The 12263-nt window shown below is 51.7% G+C and overlaps 1 protein-coding gene across 1 annotated transcript in view; it reads right to left on the reverse strand.

Moving 5' to 3' along the window:
• GABBR2 (gamma-aminobutyric acid type B receptor subunit 2) overlaps positions 1-11955 on the reverse strand; it is a 332908-nt gene extending 320953 nt beyond the window's left edge. The window contains exon 1 of the mRNA XM_054689021.1: positions 11462-11955. Within this exon, the coding sequence (XP_054544996.1) occupies positions 11462-11788 (327 nt within the window). The 5' untranslated portion in view covers positions 11789-11955. The remainder of the gene's footprint in view (positions 1-11461) is intronic.
• Positions 11956-12263: the final 308 nt, after the last annotated feature.

Below are 12263 nucleotides of genomic sequence, written 5' to 3' on the forward strand. Positions count from 1 at the left end.
CAGTGACCACCAGAGCTACAAGACCTCACTGGAGACAACAGCACAGGGGAAGGTCACTACTGGACTCTCAGTGCCCTTCAGACCTCCTGAATGGACATGCAGACTCTGGCCACACACTTCTTCACTGGCTCCCTCACACAAGAAACAAGAACCAATTTTTATGTGACTGCATAGCATTTTACATTTTCATATGTACTAGACTCAAATAACTAAGATTTAGTGGGTGCCCAATCAATGTGCCCCCCCACCATGCTCACTGCTTTACATGAATAGGGGAAACGCCATGGTTCCTAAAGAAGCAATGATGGGAACTCCCCAGTTGGGAAGACAGAAAAAGCACACTGGAGGTGGTATATGAAGGATAAAGGCAAAAGCATTCCAGGCAGTAAGAATAGCTTGTGCAAAGGCCCTGTGCAGGGGGAGCACACTCACCTGAGAAGCCGAAAGGACCGTGCATCTGGGCCCAGGGGGGAGAGGGGAAGTGGTCAGCAGCAAAGCAGGGGAGTGGGCTGGGCAGACTGCAGGGCTTCTGAGGCCACCGGAAGAAGTTTTGTTCCCACTGCCAGCACAACAGTGAGTCCCCGTGGGGTGTCAAGCAGGACGGCCACCTGACCAGAGAGCTGAGTGAGTGGCCCTCATGACCCCCTGTACCTGGGGGGCACCCCCTGCCGCCCGCCCTGGAACCCCATTGTTCAGCAGAGTAATGTCAATGGTGATGGCAATAACCCTGGACAGCCTTGAGAGTGGAGCAGTTTTGGGTTCATCTCCACGTGCCCCTTATATAACCACCCTCCAGCCTGGCACCGAGAGGGTCATTAGCAAGTACAAGCAACGTGTATACAGGAAGTACCACCGCTGCCCTGGAGATGACAGAGTCTAACATGAGAGACACACACCCCATGAGTAAACACACCAGAAGAGGGTAAGTTCGGCAGGTGCAAGGGTAGCAGACTGCGGGCCTGTGTGAGCCAGGTGTGGAGACAGACATGCTGAAGTCAGCAGAGAGCAAGCACCGGCTGTGTGTGACTGAGTGGGTAGACGGGGAGATTTGGGAGGGTGGGGCTGAGTTAAAGGGAAAGGCAAACAGGTGGGTAAAATTCACCAAAAAATTAGCAGCAGCTACTGGCAATACTTGCCACTTGCTTTTATGGGAGGCGGCCACTCACTGAGTGAAGATGCTGGCTCATTTAATGTGGAAGCTGCGGAGATCAAAGATAGTCTATCCAGATTGAAATCCCAGCTCATCATTTGGTTGGGTGTGATGTTAAGTGGTCACTTAACCTCCCTAAGCCTCATCTGTAGAGAGCAGACAGCAACAGTAACCATTGCATCAGACTGTTATAAGGATTAAATGAGTGAATGATTCAGGCAAAGCACTTGACCTGGGGACCGATTTGCCAGGCACAGGTAAAGGTGAGTAGTTGCTGTTGTCATCCACATATTCTCTTTACCATCACCTAAATGCTCACAATGAAATGTTACCACTCCCTTTCCTTTGGAGATCTGAAGCTCTCTAAGGGCTTCCTGATGTTTCTAGAACTCAGAGTCCAGCCAGGAGCTCAGAAGGGTTGGTCAGGAGCCCAGAGGGTACTTCGGTGGGGAGGGGTGGCAGGAGAGTCAGTTCTCCTTCTATCAAAGTCCACACACTCTGAGCTGGGCTGGGTGGGAGCATTAAAACAGGCTCAGATTACATGCCCTGGAGCGGGCTTCTGGGCCCCGGTCTGCCAGTTAAATCCCTGAAACAATTCTGGGTATTCTCAGAAAAGCTTCAGTGAAAGGGTAGTTCTAGAAACAAAGTGATTTGGATAATATAGTGATTATTATAAGGATGGCTGTTGCTTTCAAAATCGGTTCCCTCTGAACAAAGTCAAGTGGATCATGAGCAGAGTGTGAAAATATCATTTTCTCTCTGCCACTTCCTGACCCCGCGCCACAAGAGCAGCAATAATGCATCACTTCGCAAAGTCCTTTCTTGGTTAGATTTTATCTGAATGGTGACTGATGATGTCCTTGCCAAATGGCAGGCAGCGGGGTCTGCCTCGGCCAGCAGCTGTGGAACGTGGGCACTGATGAAGACAGATGAACCCATTTACTCAGTACTTTGGATCTACCACTAATTTTCTAGATGACAATGACACTTCATCCTTCCAGCAATCTAGACTGTTCAAAGAAGATTGGAAAAGTAGAAAGTTGACAAAAGAATCCCTCCAGTCAGCCCCGAAAAGCATCACAATATGTGTGCCCTTTACTCAAGCAAAAATTCTCAGCCCCTCAAACTCCAGTTTGTAACCAAGTTAGTTTTACTTTTGTACATGAGTCTAATAAACTTGGTTATCTGACTTGGGGGCCTATGCCAATACCAGATCAGGGATACAGTCAACTCCAGTTGAGTTTACCCAGTTCCTAGTCAGCCCTGATCATTGGCTAAAGCACAGAAGTGTCTCAGCGCAAAGCAGGGAAATTGGAAAAAGTCCTGCTGTTTGGGGGAGTCCAGGGCCGCTCTTTGTTCACTGCGCCCATATCTGCCACTAGACCACCTGGCTCACCAAGCTGATGACTTGGTTTCATTCCTATAATTTCAACTAGGATCAGAGCACAGTCCTGCCTCTATGAGGCTGTCACACTGCCTCCCTGGGGGTGGGAGAGGGATATCAGAACCTGATTCCTACACCTACCAACTTCTAGTTGAAGTATTGCTGCAATAAACTCATCCGCTAAAACCATAAACTTCTCAGATGCTGGAAAGTATTTTTTTCCCTAGGTGTTGATATACACTGGAGGATGCTGTTCATGTTTGTCGGAGGAGGGGAGACTGATATTAACTTTGCACATAATCTCCCATTGGAACATCCAACAAATACCCTTTCCCCTTTGTACTCCACAACTACAGGATCCCACAAAGCACGGATGAATGAATAAAGAGCAAGCAGGAAGCTGACCCCCATGGTTTGGCACACCAAGCAAGCACTTCCTCTAATGTGTTAAAACTGCACCCATTAATCCTTTCAGAATGAGGAAGCTGGGTTCTGGCCTTTTCTCTATTTCATCAATAAATATTTATTGAGCCCCTGCTCTGTGCCTGGCCCCGAGATAGTACCTGGAGGAACCACGAGGGAGTCAGACACAGCCAGTGCCTGCCCTCAAAGTCCTTACAGCGGAGCAGAGCTCCTCAATCCGTGCTGCAGTTCCCAGAGAGAAGCAAAGACTTCCCCGTGGGCTCAGCAAGTAGCCTCACAGCAGAATCCAGAGTTTCAGTGGGGACCCTATGGGGGCCTCACTCTCCCACAGATTCAGCCTGGCACACCTGTTCCTTCCTGAAAAGGTACACAGAGGAAGGCATGCCACCAGGCTCGCTGCACAGTGTTACATAAGCACAGAGAGTAAGAATAAAATAAAGAAGCAGGTGAATGCTGATGTTCACTGGTAAAATCTGCCATTTAACTTTCTCAGCTTCCTGGAATGAAAATAAATAACCAGAAAAGCAAGTGTAAGATCATTTTCGTTTCATTCCCAAACAATATGCCTCAAGAAGGGGATGCCTGCCCCAGCCTCCCCCCAGCCCCTGCTGCTCCCTGCAGTGTTGGGTCACTACACATGATGGTTTCTGTCTGTCTTGACCACCAGTTTAGACAGTGAGCCCCTCAAGCATGGGGTCTCTGTCACATCCGTCCCTGTATCCCAGAGCCTAGAATAGGACCTGGCCAATAGCTCTCTCAGTCTGAGCCGGAAGCAGTAGAGCCCTGGAACAGAAACAGGGAGTGTCTGGGGCCACCTGGGTGGACCTCTCAGTTCTGCACTGAAAAATGGACCTACAAGGAGGGGAGCTGTCAGCTAAAGCCTCCAGCTGTAGCTCGCCAGATCCCCTGTATCATTTAAGCAAAGGACACAATCTCCCCCAGGTAGTCTGCAGTCAATGACTAAACTGAGGGGGAGGGGGCAGACATCCTCAGGTCTGGTTCTTTGGCTCCCAAATGGGACCCCTGTAATGGGCAATCTTTGCAATGGAGTTCCCCATCAGGCTGCTGAGACTTTCTTAGAGTTGCACCTCAAACTTATTTTTTAAGATTTATTTATTTATTTATACAAGAACTGGGGTACAGGCCAGATGTGCAGGAGAGTGAGAGGATTCACCAGAGCCAGAGCGGGGAACAGAACAGGCAGACTGACAAAATACACTGCTGAGGGGAGCAGCGGGAGAGACAGGAGAGGTCTGCGCGCCATGTGAGACCCTTGCCGGCCAGCTGGGATTGAACTGGTGCAGCAGAGGCTGCGTACAGCTTCACAGTGTGGCGCTCAACCGCCTGCGCCACCAGGGGAGGCCCTGTACCTCAGTCTTAGACTCCTCCAGCCAACTCTCCTTCCTCCCTCCTCTCCTTTCTCGGGTGTCAGAACAGCATCATGGCCTAGGGTTCCCTACCTCCCCTCTATCTTTCACAGGCATTATCCCCAAGATCTCTTGCACTTGTAAATCTGTCTTGACATCTACTTCCTAATGACAAGTGCCCATGACATTATGTGCTCCTTCACACATCCCAGCCACCTTTGAACTGACCAGTGACAATTCTGGGCAATGAAATACAAGTAGAAAGAATATGGGTCACTTCCAAGTAAAGTTGTCCTAAAATCTAGTGTGCCTTCCCCCAGGGATTCCTCCCTGCACAAGAAGGAAGAGTCACAAGACAAAAGCAGCCTGGATTGCTTAAAGAGCCACCTACGAGGACCCTGACACATGCTGGACTTTGGGGGAGCAGTATTATCAGTTGAACTGTGTTCAGCAATAGTGATCTCAGGACTTGTTTGTTAATGCAGCATAACCTAGTCCACCCTGACTAATAAATGACATAAATCTATAAGTGTATTTGTTTACTTATACCACTTACACTTCCAACTTGTTCCCTTCCCTGCTGGATCTCAGATCACTGTATGAAGCTGATGTTACTCTGTGCCCACAAAGAGGGGAAGCCAAAGATGTGAAGAAGATTCTTTGTAAAGATAAAGTCAGCAAGTTACAAATCTTAGTCCAAATATTAAACAGTTCCTGGCATGTTAGTTCTACCCACCAAACTCATGGGTGTCTGGCCAGGCCTAAGGAATTGGTGGTGGCTGGTATGGCCATTGGCACTGCACTCATTTGAGGGAAGCATAGGGGTTGGTGCTGATGGAATAGGCAACTTAGCAGCCAACTTGATTCTGCTATATAGGGCCATGTAAGTCCAGTGGTGATTGTGGGGATGGGGGTTCAAAGACCTTGGGGAAGTGATCCAGACAAGCCACTGTATGCTCAAAAACAGATTCTACTTTATTCTCCGAGAGTTTGGCTCAGCAAGCATTCACTGGTGCCCACTGCAGGTCAGGCCTTGGAAGACACCGGGGAAGCAGACTGGCCCAGTGCTCACACAGCTACGCTCCAGTGGGGGATAAAGCGGCAAATATGGCTTACACCACACGCAGCAGAGTGGAAGAGGAGTTGGGAGGTACATGTTAATGCAGACCTCAGTGTTTGCATCCTCTCTCCAATACTCCTCTCAGCAACGTAGCATCAGAAAACAAAATGACAGATAACACTGCTTTAGAATTACATCCCATCTGAGGTCCCACCTTCATTGTATTTATTCCTCATGACAGCCCTGTGAGGTCAGCATGATAGCCGACACACGGTATGGGAAGAGCGGCAGCAGTAACCATGTGACAGTCAATACTTACTGAGAACTCACAGAGGAAAAGGCAGTTTCTGATTGCTTTACCTGGAGGGGCTCATCAGGCCCCCACACACCCTAGAAAGCAGTTAGTGTGCTAGCTTATTTTCTAGATGAAGAAATGGAGACAAAGGGGCTTGGTGCCCAAGGCATTAAGCAGGGAAGTGGTACCCAGTGGGATACAAGCCAGCTCTCCCGCATGTATCCGTGGAGCTCAGCGGGCAGTGCACAAGGGCAGGAACTAAGGAAAGGGGCCGTGCCACCCAGCCTGCTCGCTGACCCTGCAGGGGTGCTCTCTCCTCGTCCCCCACAGTGACTGTATGACCTTCCAGGTCCCCCTTTTGCCCCACGATTCTCTCTCCATTGCCTTCCTGCCAAGGTGCTGTCAGGCCTCGTGCTGCCCACCTCCTTCACATGACCCCACACTGCCTCCGCCTCTGGCCCTGAGGCTCCCCCTTTGATGACGACAGCTTCCCAGCCTCTCTGTCTCAGGCTCACGTGTCTTAACTCCAGTCCCACAGTCCTCCCGGCCCCCATCGTGTCATGCCCATGTTCAAAAATCTCCCCTGCCTCCTCAAAGCTCCAGAATAAAGTCCAGACTTCTTGAAGTGACATTTGAGACCTTCCACACCCACCACCATCCTCCTTTCTCTCCAGAAACGCTGCTCTCAGGTAAGAACATGCAGGTCAGTGTCCCTAGACATACCTCACACTTTGCTGCCTCTACCCTGCGATCTGGGGACCCTTCCTGAGATCCAGCCTACATTTCCCAGAGACCCAGTCTCTTTCTGTCAGCATTATACCCATGTACCCACCTTGGCCCCCCTCCTTCAGGAGGCCACTGGACCTAGACCTGTTCTTCCCTATCGCTTCATGCCCTGGCGTCGATTGTTTCTTCCTCGAATTTAGCATTTTCCCAGTACCCGCCTTTGTGGATATCTGTGATCAGAACCGTCTACTATGGCGCCCCCTTAATAGCCTGTGATGTCCTTTGAGGATACACTTCTCCACTCCATGTGGCTGGTGGGGTTGACCTGACCTCCTCCTGCTCCCGCCGTGAGAGACTGGCAGATGCCCCAGGCATAGCAGTGTCATGTGATTGGTTCCAGGATGGAATCTGACTCAGTGAGAGCTGACATTGGGATTTTTGCTGAAACACTCTTTGCACTGGTTTTTAAATTGGGAGTGTGTAAACCTGCAGCTGCTGGGGGTGATCTGTGCCACCAACGAGGGGAAGCCTGCCAGAGAGCAAAGCCAAGCATGCAGGGAATTAGGGATGAGAGACACGGAAGGAGATGCTCTCAAAGATATCATGAGTCCCTGGATTCAGCCATGCCTGAATACAGCATACACCAGCTTTTCTTAAGTTGTAAAAAACCCATAAAGTGGGGTTTTTCTCACTCACAATAAGAGTCCTAAGCAGTACAGCTACTAAGGGCCAGGCGTCATGCTGGACAGTAGCGCTACAACCACAAAGAAGTGAGGCTGGTCCTAAAAAAGTTTATTTGCTCTCTTTTAATTTCTAATAAGAGCTGTATTGACATATAATTCACCTACCATTATATTCTCTTTTTTTTTTTTAAGGGAATATATTCACAGACTCATGCAGCCATGGCCACCATTAGTTTTTACCTTGCACTGGATATGATGACCATGTGCCTGCCTTGTTCTCCCCTCTGCACCAGCTGCCTCTCTGGAGCCCAGGACTGGATTTTGCTCCCTCCTGCAGCACTAACAACTGCAGTAAGTACTCTATTAACACCTGCTGGCTGAACTCAGATCTCCTTGGAAAATTTGGTGAAAAGTCCAGTGAATGAAAGAACAGATATTTGGAAAGCCCCTCAATGTAGGGGCAATCACACCAATCACTAGGTTTCCTTTGGGCTTTCTAAGCTGGATTCCTGCATCTGGGTAGACCTCGTGAGAGGAGCCACCTGTAATGGACTCCTTTGGCTCCCCGAACCGTTCCTAAATTTATTACGGAATGATTTAAAATAATAAAAAGTGGGGAAAACATAGTTAACAACAGGGGAAAGATTAAATACTTATGGTATGGCACTAAAACTCATACATCTGCTAAAAATCATCTTTACCAAGAGGGTTTGAAGACATAGGGTTTGAAGACATATCTACAACATAACACTAACTGAACGAAACAAAACATAAAAGAGCACAAAGAGAGTAAGATCGCAAGTATGCAAAATAGTAAACATTGGCAACTGTAAAGGAATAATGCTATTAAATGTAATTATCTTTGTGTAGGTGGCTTATGTGAAATTATTTTTCTTAATGTTTCCATATAATTTGCAATTTTTTCTAAAATGAACATTACTTTAATCAAATCAGAAAACCAACATTATTTTTTTAATGTTTTTGGGGGATGATTTAATTTTATTAATGTGACTACCAAGGAGTGAGAAGCAATTACATGAAAAACATTTCTAAATCTCCTACAAAACTTTTTTAAAAAGACTTTGTCCCTCAGAGTCAGTCATACATGTAATATAACCCGCCATGTTTACCTTTTTACCTTGGCTGCCAGGAAGCTCAGAGCTAAAATTTAATAGTCAAGAATACAATAACCATCTTATCCCAGGTTCTTCGTACAGGAACGTCCATGTGTCTAGATAGTCTCTGATATTTCTTTTATCTGTATTTTCAGTTGTCTTGCATGCATTTTTATTTACTCCAATTCTCCTTGGAATATATAAAGAAGTATTTGCTGAAGTGCAGTACACCAGAGAACAACCAGAAGTTCTGACTAGCAGATACTTTGACAGGGTGTTTCATTTTTACAAACACATGCCACTGAATGGGGCTTTGTTGCTCTTCTAATTATACTAGGGGTCAATCTGGATAAATGCAGGAGGCTCCTCCATTAAGAGAGGCTGTCCCCATAATCAGATCTCCCCAATCCTTGCTACATCTCCAACTACTAAAGACTGTGGACAAAGGTCCTGGCTGCCCACAGTCTCTGGCCATTGACTGACAACAAATATCAACAATGCCAACCCAAATCCTTTCACCACATTCATCATGTGTTTGTGTCTGCAGACAATAAATGACACAGCCAGCAAGCGGCAAGGGAATATACACAATCCACAAAGACAGCACATTCTAACATAGCCCCAAACACCCTTCAGATTCCTGTGGATTTTGCTGCAATTACACACACTGATCCTTCTTTTACTTTAGCTCAGAGAGAAAGTACCTCGACTTTAAAGGCAGGCCTGAAAAAATTTAGCGTTATGTCACCTGGGGATTGTCCGAAACATGACACCTCATGGTAGAATATAACATTTATTTGCTTTAAGTCAGAATTCTTTTTTTTTTCTGGTGATAACTTCTCTGACTCTTCAGGAGATTGTGAAAACAAACAAGCAGTCTTAATATTTTAGTTGTGACCGTTCTATCACATCTAAAGTCTCAATGTCTTACTTCTGAATCCATGCCAGATGAAAATAAGGAAGGGAGGCAAGAAACATTTATTTAGTGCTTAAGGCATGCCAGACAGAGGGCTGGCCCCTGAGCCTGCGGCTCAAGGCATTTTCCGCTGCAGCCTGTTACCTCCCTCAAGCAGGCATCACCACCCTGCAGAGTATATATGATAGTTCCACTTTTTCAGACGGTAATCTAGGCTTAGAAAGCTTAAATACTGAGTTCAAGGTCACCCAGAGGGGAGATAACCAGTTTCTGGTTAGAATGCAGGTCCAACCCACCCCCAAAGCTCCTGTCCTGCACCCCCTTCAAATGGCTAGAGGTGTCTCCCTGTTCTCAGAGGGCTGAGTTATCCCTCTGCCCGCCTCCCCACTGCTTATGCCCATGAACTGAAGAGCCTGTGACTGCCTCATCCTCTTGACTTTGGGCCTCTTACTCAGAAAGTCATCAAAACACACTTGAAAAATAAACTGTAAAAGCTTCAACCCACACCCTGAAACCAACCACCCATCCCTTTGCTGCCACAAGCTCATAGGACGCTAATATGAAATCTCTGTCAGGGAAGCCTTCTAAAGGGGATAAACAGATGAGGAAATCATCGTGCAGCTGACTATATTGGTGAAGATGCAAGCAGGGCCACCCCGTCTACAAATGATTTTGTCTGCAAAGAACTGGCTCTCCGGTGTGCCTTCCAGAAGGATATGTACTGAAGCAATAGAAAAACCGTGCTGAGAGACCTGCCTCGGGATAATTGCCTTGCCCTCTCCATTTATGGGTGCCTGACGAGTATTCCAGAGAACTCAAAAGGTTCAGGCAAAGATGAGGGCGATAGGAATTTCATTCAGAAGTGATTCCACACCCAGGTTAGCTGTCACCCAGTTTGCATCCTCCTGGAGCAGAGGAAGCCTCTCTGCTTGCAGCAGCCTGCGCTCACTGCCACCAACTGCCACCCGTTCTTCACCTTTTATTTACAGCGCAGAGCAGGCTGGTTCATCAGTGACGGGGGAGGCGGGGAGTAAGATGCAATGGAGATTTCTGCTTTCTCCGGGGACCAAAAATGGGAGGGGGAGGGGAGTGGGGTCAGAGAGAGAAGGAAGCAGAAGGCGAGTTGCACCGTCTAGGCGACAGCGCGGCCCTCCCCCTCGGAAGGAGTCTGCACCTGGGCTTCAGCAGAAGCGCCCGGGAGCCCCGGGAAGCCAGAGTCAAGCCCAGCGCCTCGGCCGAGTTTGGCGCGGTGGAAGAGGCTCCCACCGAGCTTACTGCAAAGGAAATCACTGCCCCCTTCAGGCCGCTTCTCAGTCGCTGCGGCCGGTGCGTAAGGGGCTCCCTCGGTCCGGGAAAACTCGCAAACCCGACCTCGCGCGGCCAGCGATGGTTCTCCAAAACCCTCCGCGCACCCAGCTCCCGGGCTGGCGGTGAAGGTGCGCGCTGGGGCTGCACCGAAACCCAAGCCGAGGGCAATGAGCAGGAACTTGGGATGGGAAGCGCTGGGCTCTTTGGTTCGGTGGAGGCCAGGCGGGCAAGCCAGCTAAGGCGGCAAGTCCGAGCTGCAAGTCCGCACCCGGAGAAACCGCCCCTGCAGCCGCCGAGCCAAGGCAGCAGCGCGGTCGGACGCCCCAGAGCAGCCAGAGAGACACCTGCTCCGGGCACACTCTGAGTAACTAAACCGGGGTCTAGGGAAGGGGGTCTCCTAATGAAACCGCCCAGGCTGCTGGCAGCGCCGGACACATCAAGGCAAAGCGCTGCAGAGCTAGCGGCCCCACACCTGCCCGCGCGGTGCGAGCTCCGAGCTGCTGGCGCGCACCACGCGCCCAGCCTTGCTGCGCGCTCCGGCCCCTCGGGTCCTGCAGCTCTCCTGACCTCAAAGCGGCTTGGCCTTCCTGGGGGCCCTCTAACAGGCCCGTGGCCTCTTTGGCCCCGGGTGGCCCAGTTTTCTGCCAATACATACGCCTGTTCCTCCCACGAGGCACTTCGGAGCCCACCAGCGGACACTGGGCAGGGGCAACCACTGCAGGCCTTTGGGGGTCCAGTCCCCACCTTCTCTACTCCTTCCCTGGTCAAAAGAGACCCTAGTCTTCTATCTCACATACCCCCACACATACGTACACACAATCCCAGAGGAGGGAGATGCCCAGCCGATCTTGGTACAGAGGTGCCAGCCAAGCCCGGCGGGACCCCGGGGATGAGCCATCAGCGCCGGTCCGCGGTGCCCTCGGCGGGCATGGGCGGGTCACGGGGCTCTGTCCAAAGACCAAAGCTTCCCTCCGTCCAACACTCCCACCCCGTCGCCCCCACAGCCCCGACGGCGAGGGCGGCCGGACACTCACCTCGGTGTCGTAGAGCCGCAGGTCAAGGAAGTAGGGGCGCAGGAGCGACTCGTTGCGGATCTGCTCGATGGCCAGCTCCACGGCGGGAAGCACACCGCGCCCGATGCTGCCCTTGGCCACCTCCTTGGTGAGCGGCATGAGGCCCATGATGGAGAGCGGCGGGCTGCTGGGCGGCGGCCGGGGGGCGCCCCGCGCCCAGCCCCAGGCCCCGGGCGCCAGCAGCAGCAGCAGGAGCGGCAGCAGCAGGAGCAGCAGCAGGCGCGCGGGCGGCGGTGGTGGCGACGGCGGCGGCGGCCCGAGCTGCCCGGAGCTCCGCGGGGAAGCCATGCCGCGCCGCGGGCTGCGGGCGCCGGCTCACTCGGCCCGCATGGCCTGCCCTGGCCCGCCGCCCCGCGCCAAGCTCTCCCTGCGGCGCCCGCGCAATGGCGCCGGCCCCGGCCCCGGCCCCGGCCCCGGCCCCGGCCCCGGCCCGGCTCCTGCTCGGCTCAGAACGGCCGCGGCGGCGCCCGTGACGGATCAATCACGCCGGGAAGGGGTGGGAGCGAGCGGAGTGCGGGAGGCGGGGAGCGAGTGAGCGAACGCCGAGAGGGGGGCCGGCGTCTCCGCGCGCGCCTCTCTCCGGCGCTGGCGCCCCGAACCGGGCCGCCTCCGCCCGCCCCCGTGCGCGCTCCGAGCCGCGCTCCCTCCCGGAGCTGCTCCGCGGCAGCCCCTGGAGCCCGACCGGGGGAGGGCGAGCAGCGGGAAGCGCGGGGGGCGCAGGCGAGGCTGCTCAGAGGTGGCTGGGGCCGCCTCCGGGGACGGG

Source organism: Talpa occidentalis, unplaced genomic scaffold (genome assembly GCF_014898055.3).
Source record: "Talpa occidentalis isolate TD23 unplaced genomic scaffold, MPIMG_talOcc4v2.1 talOcc4.7, whole genome shotgun sequence".
NCBI lineage: Eukaryota > Metazoa > Chordata > Mammalia > Eulipotyphla > Talpidae > Talpa > Talpa occidentalis.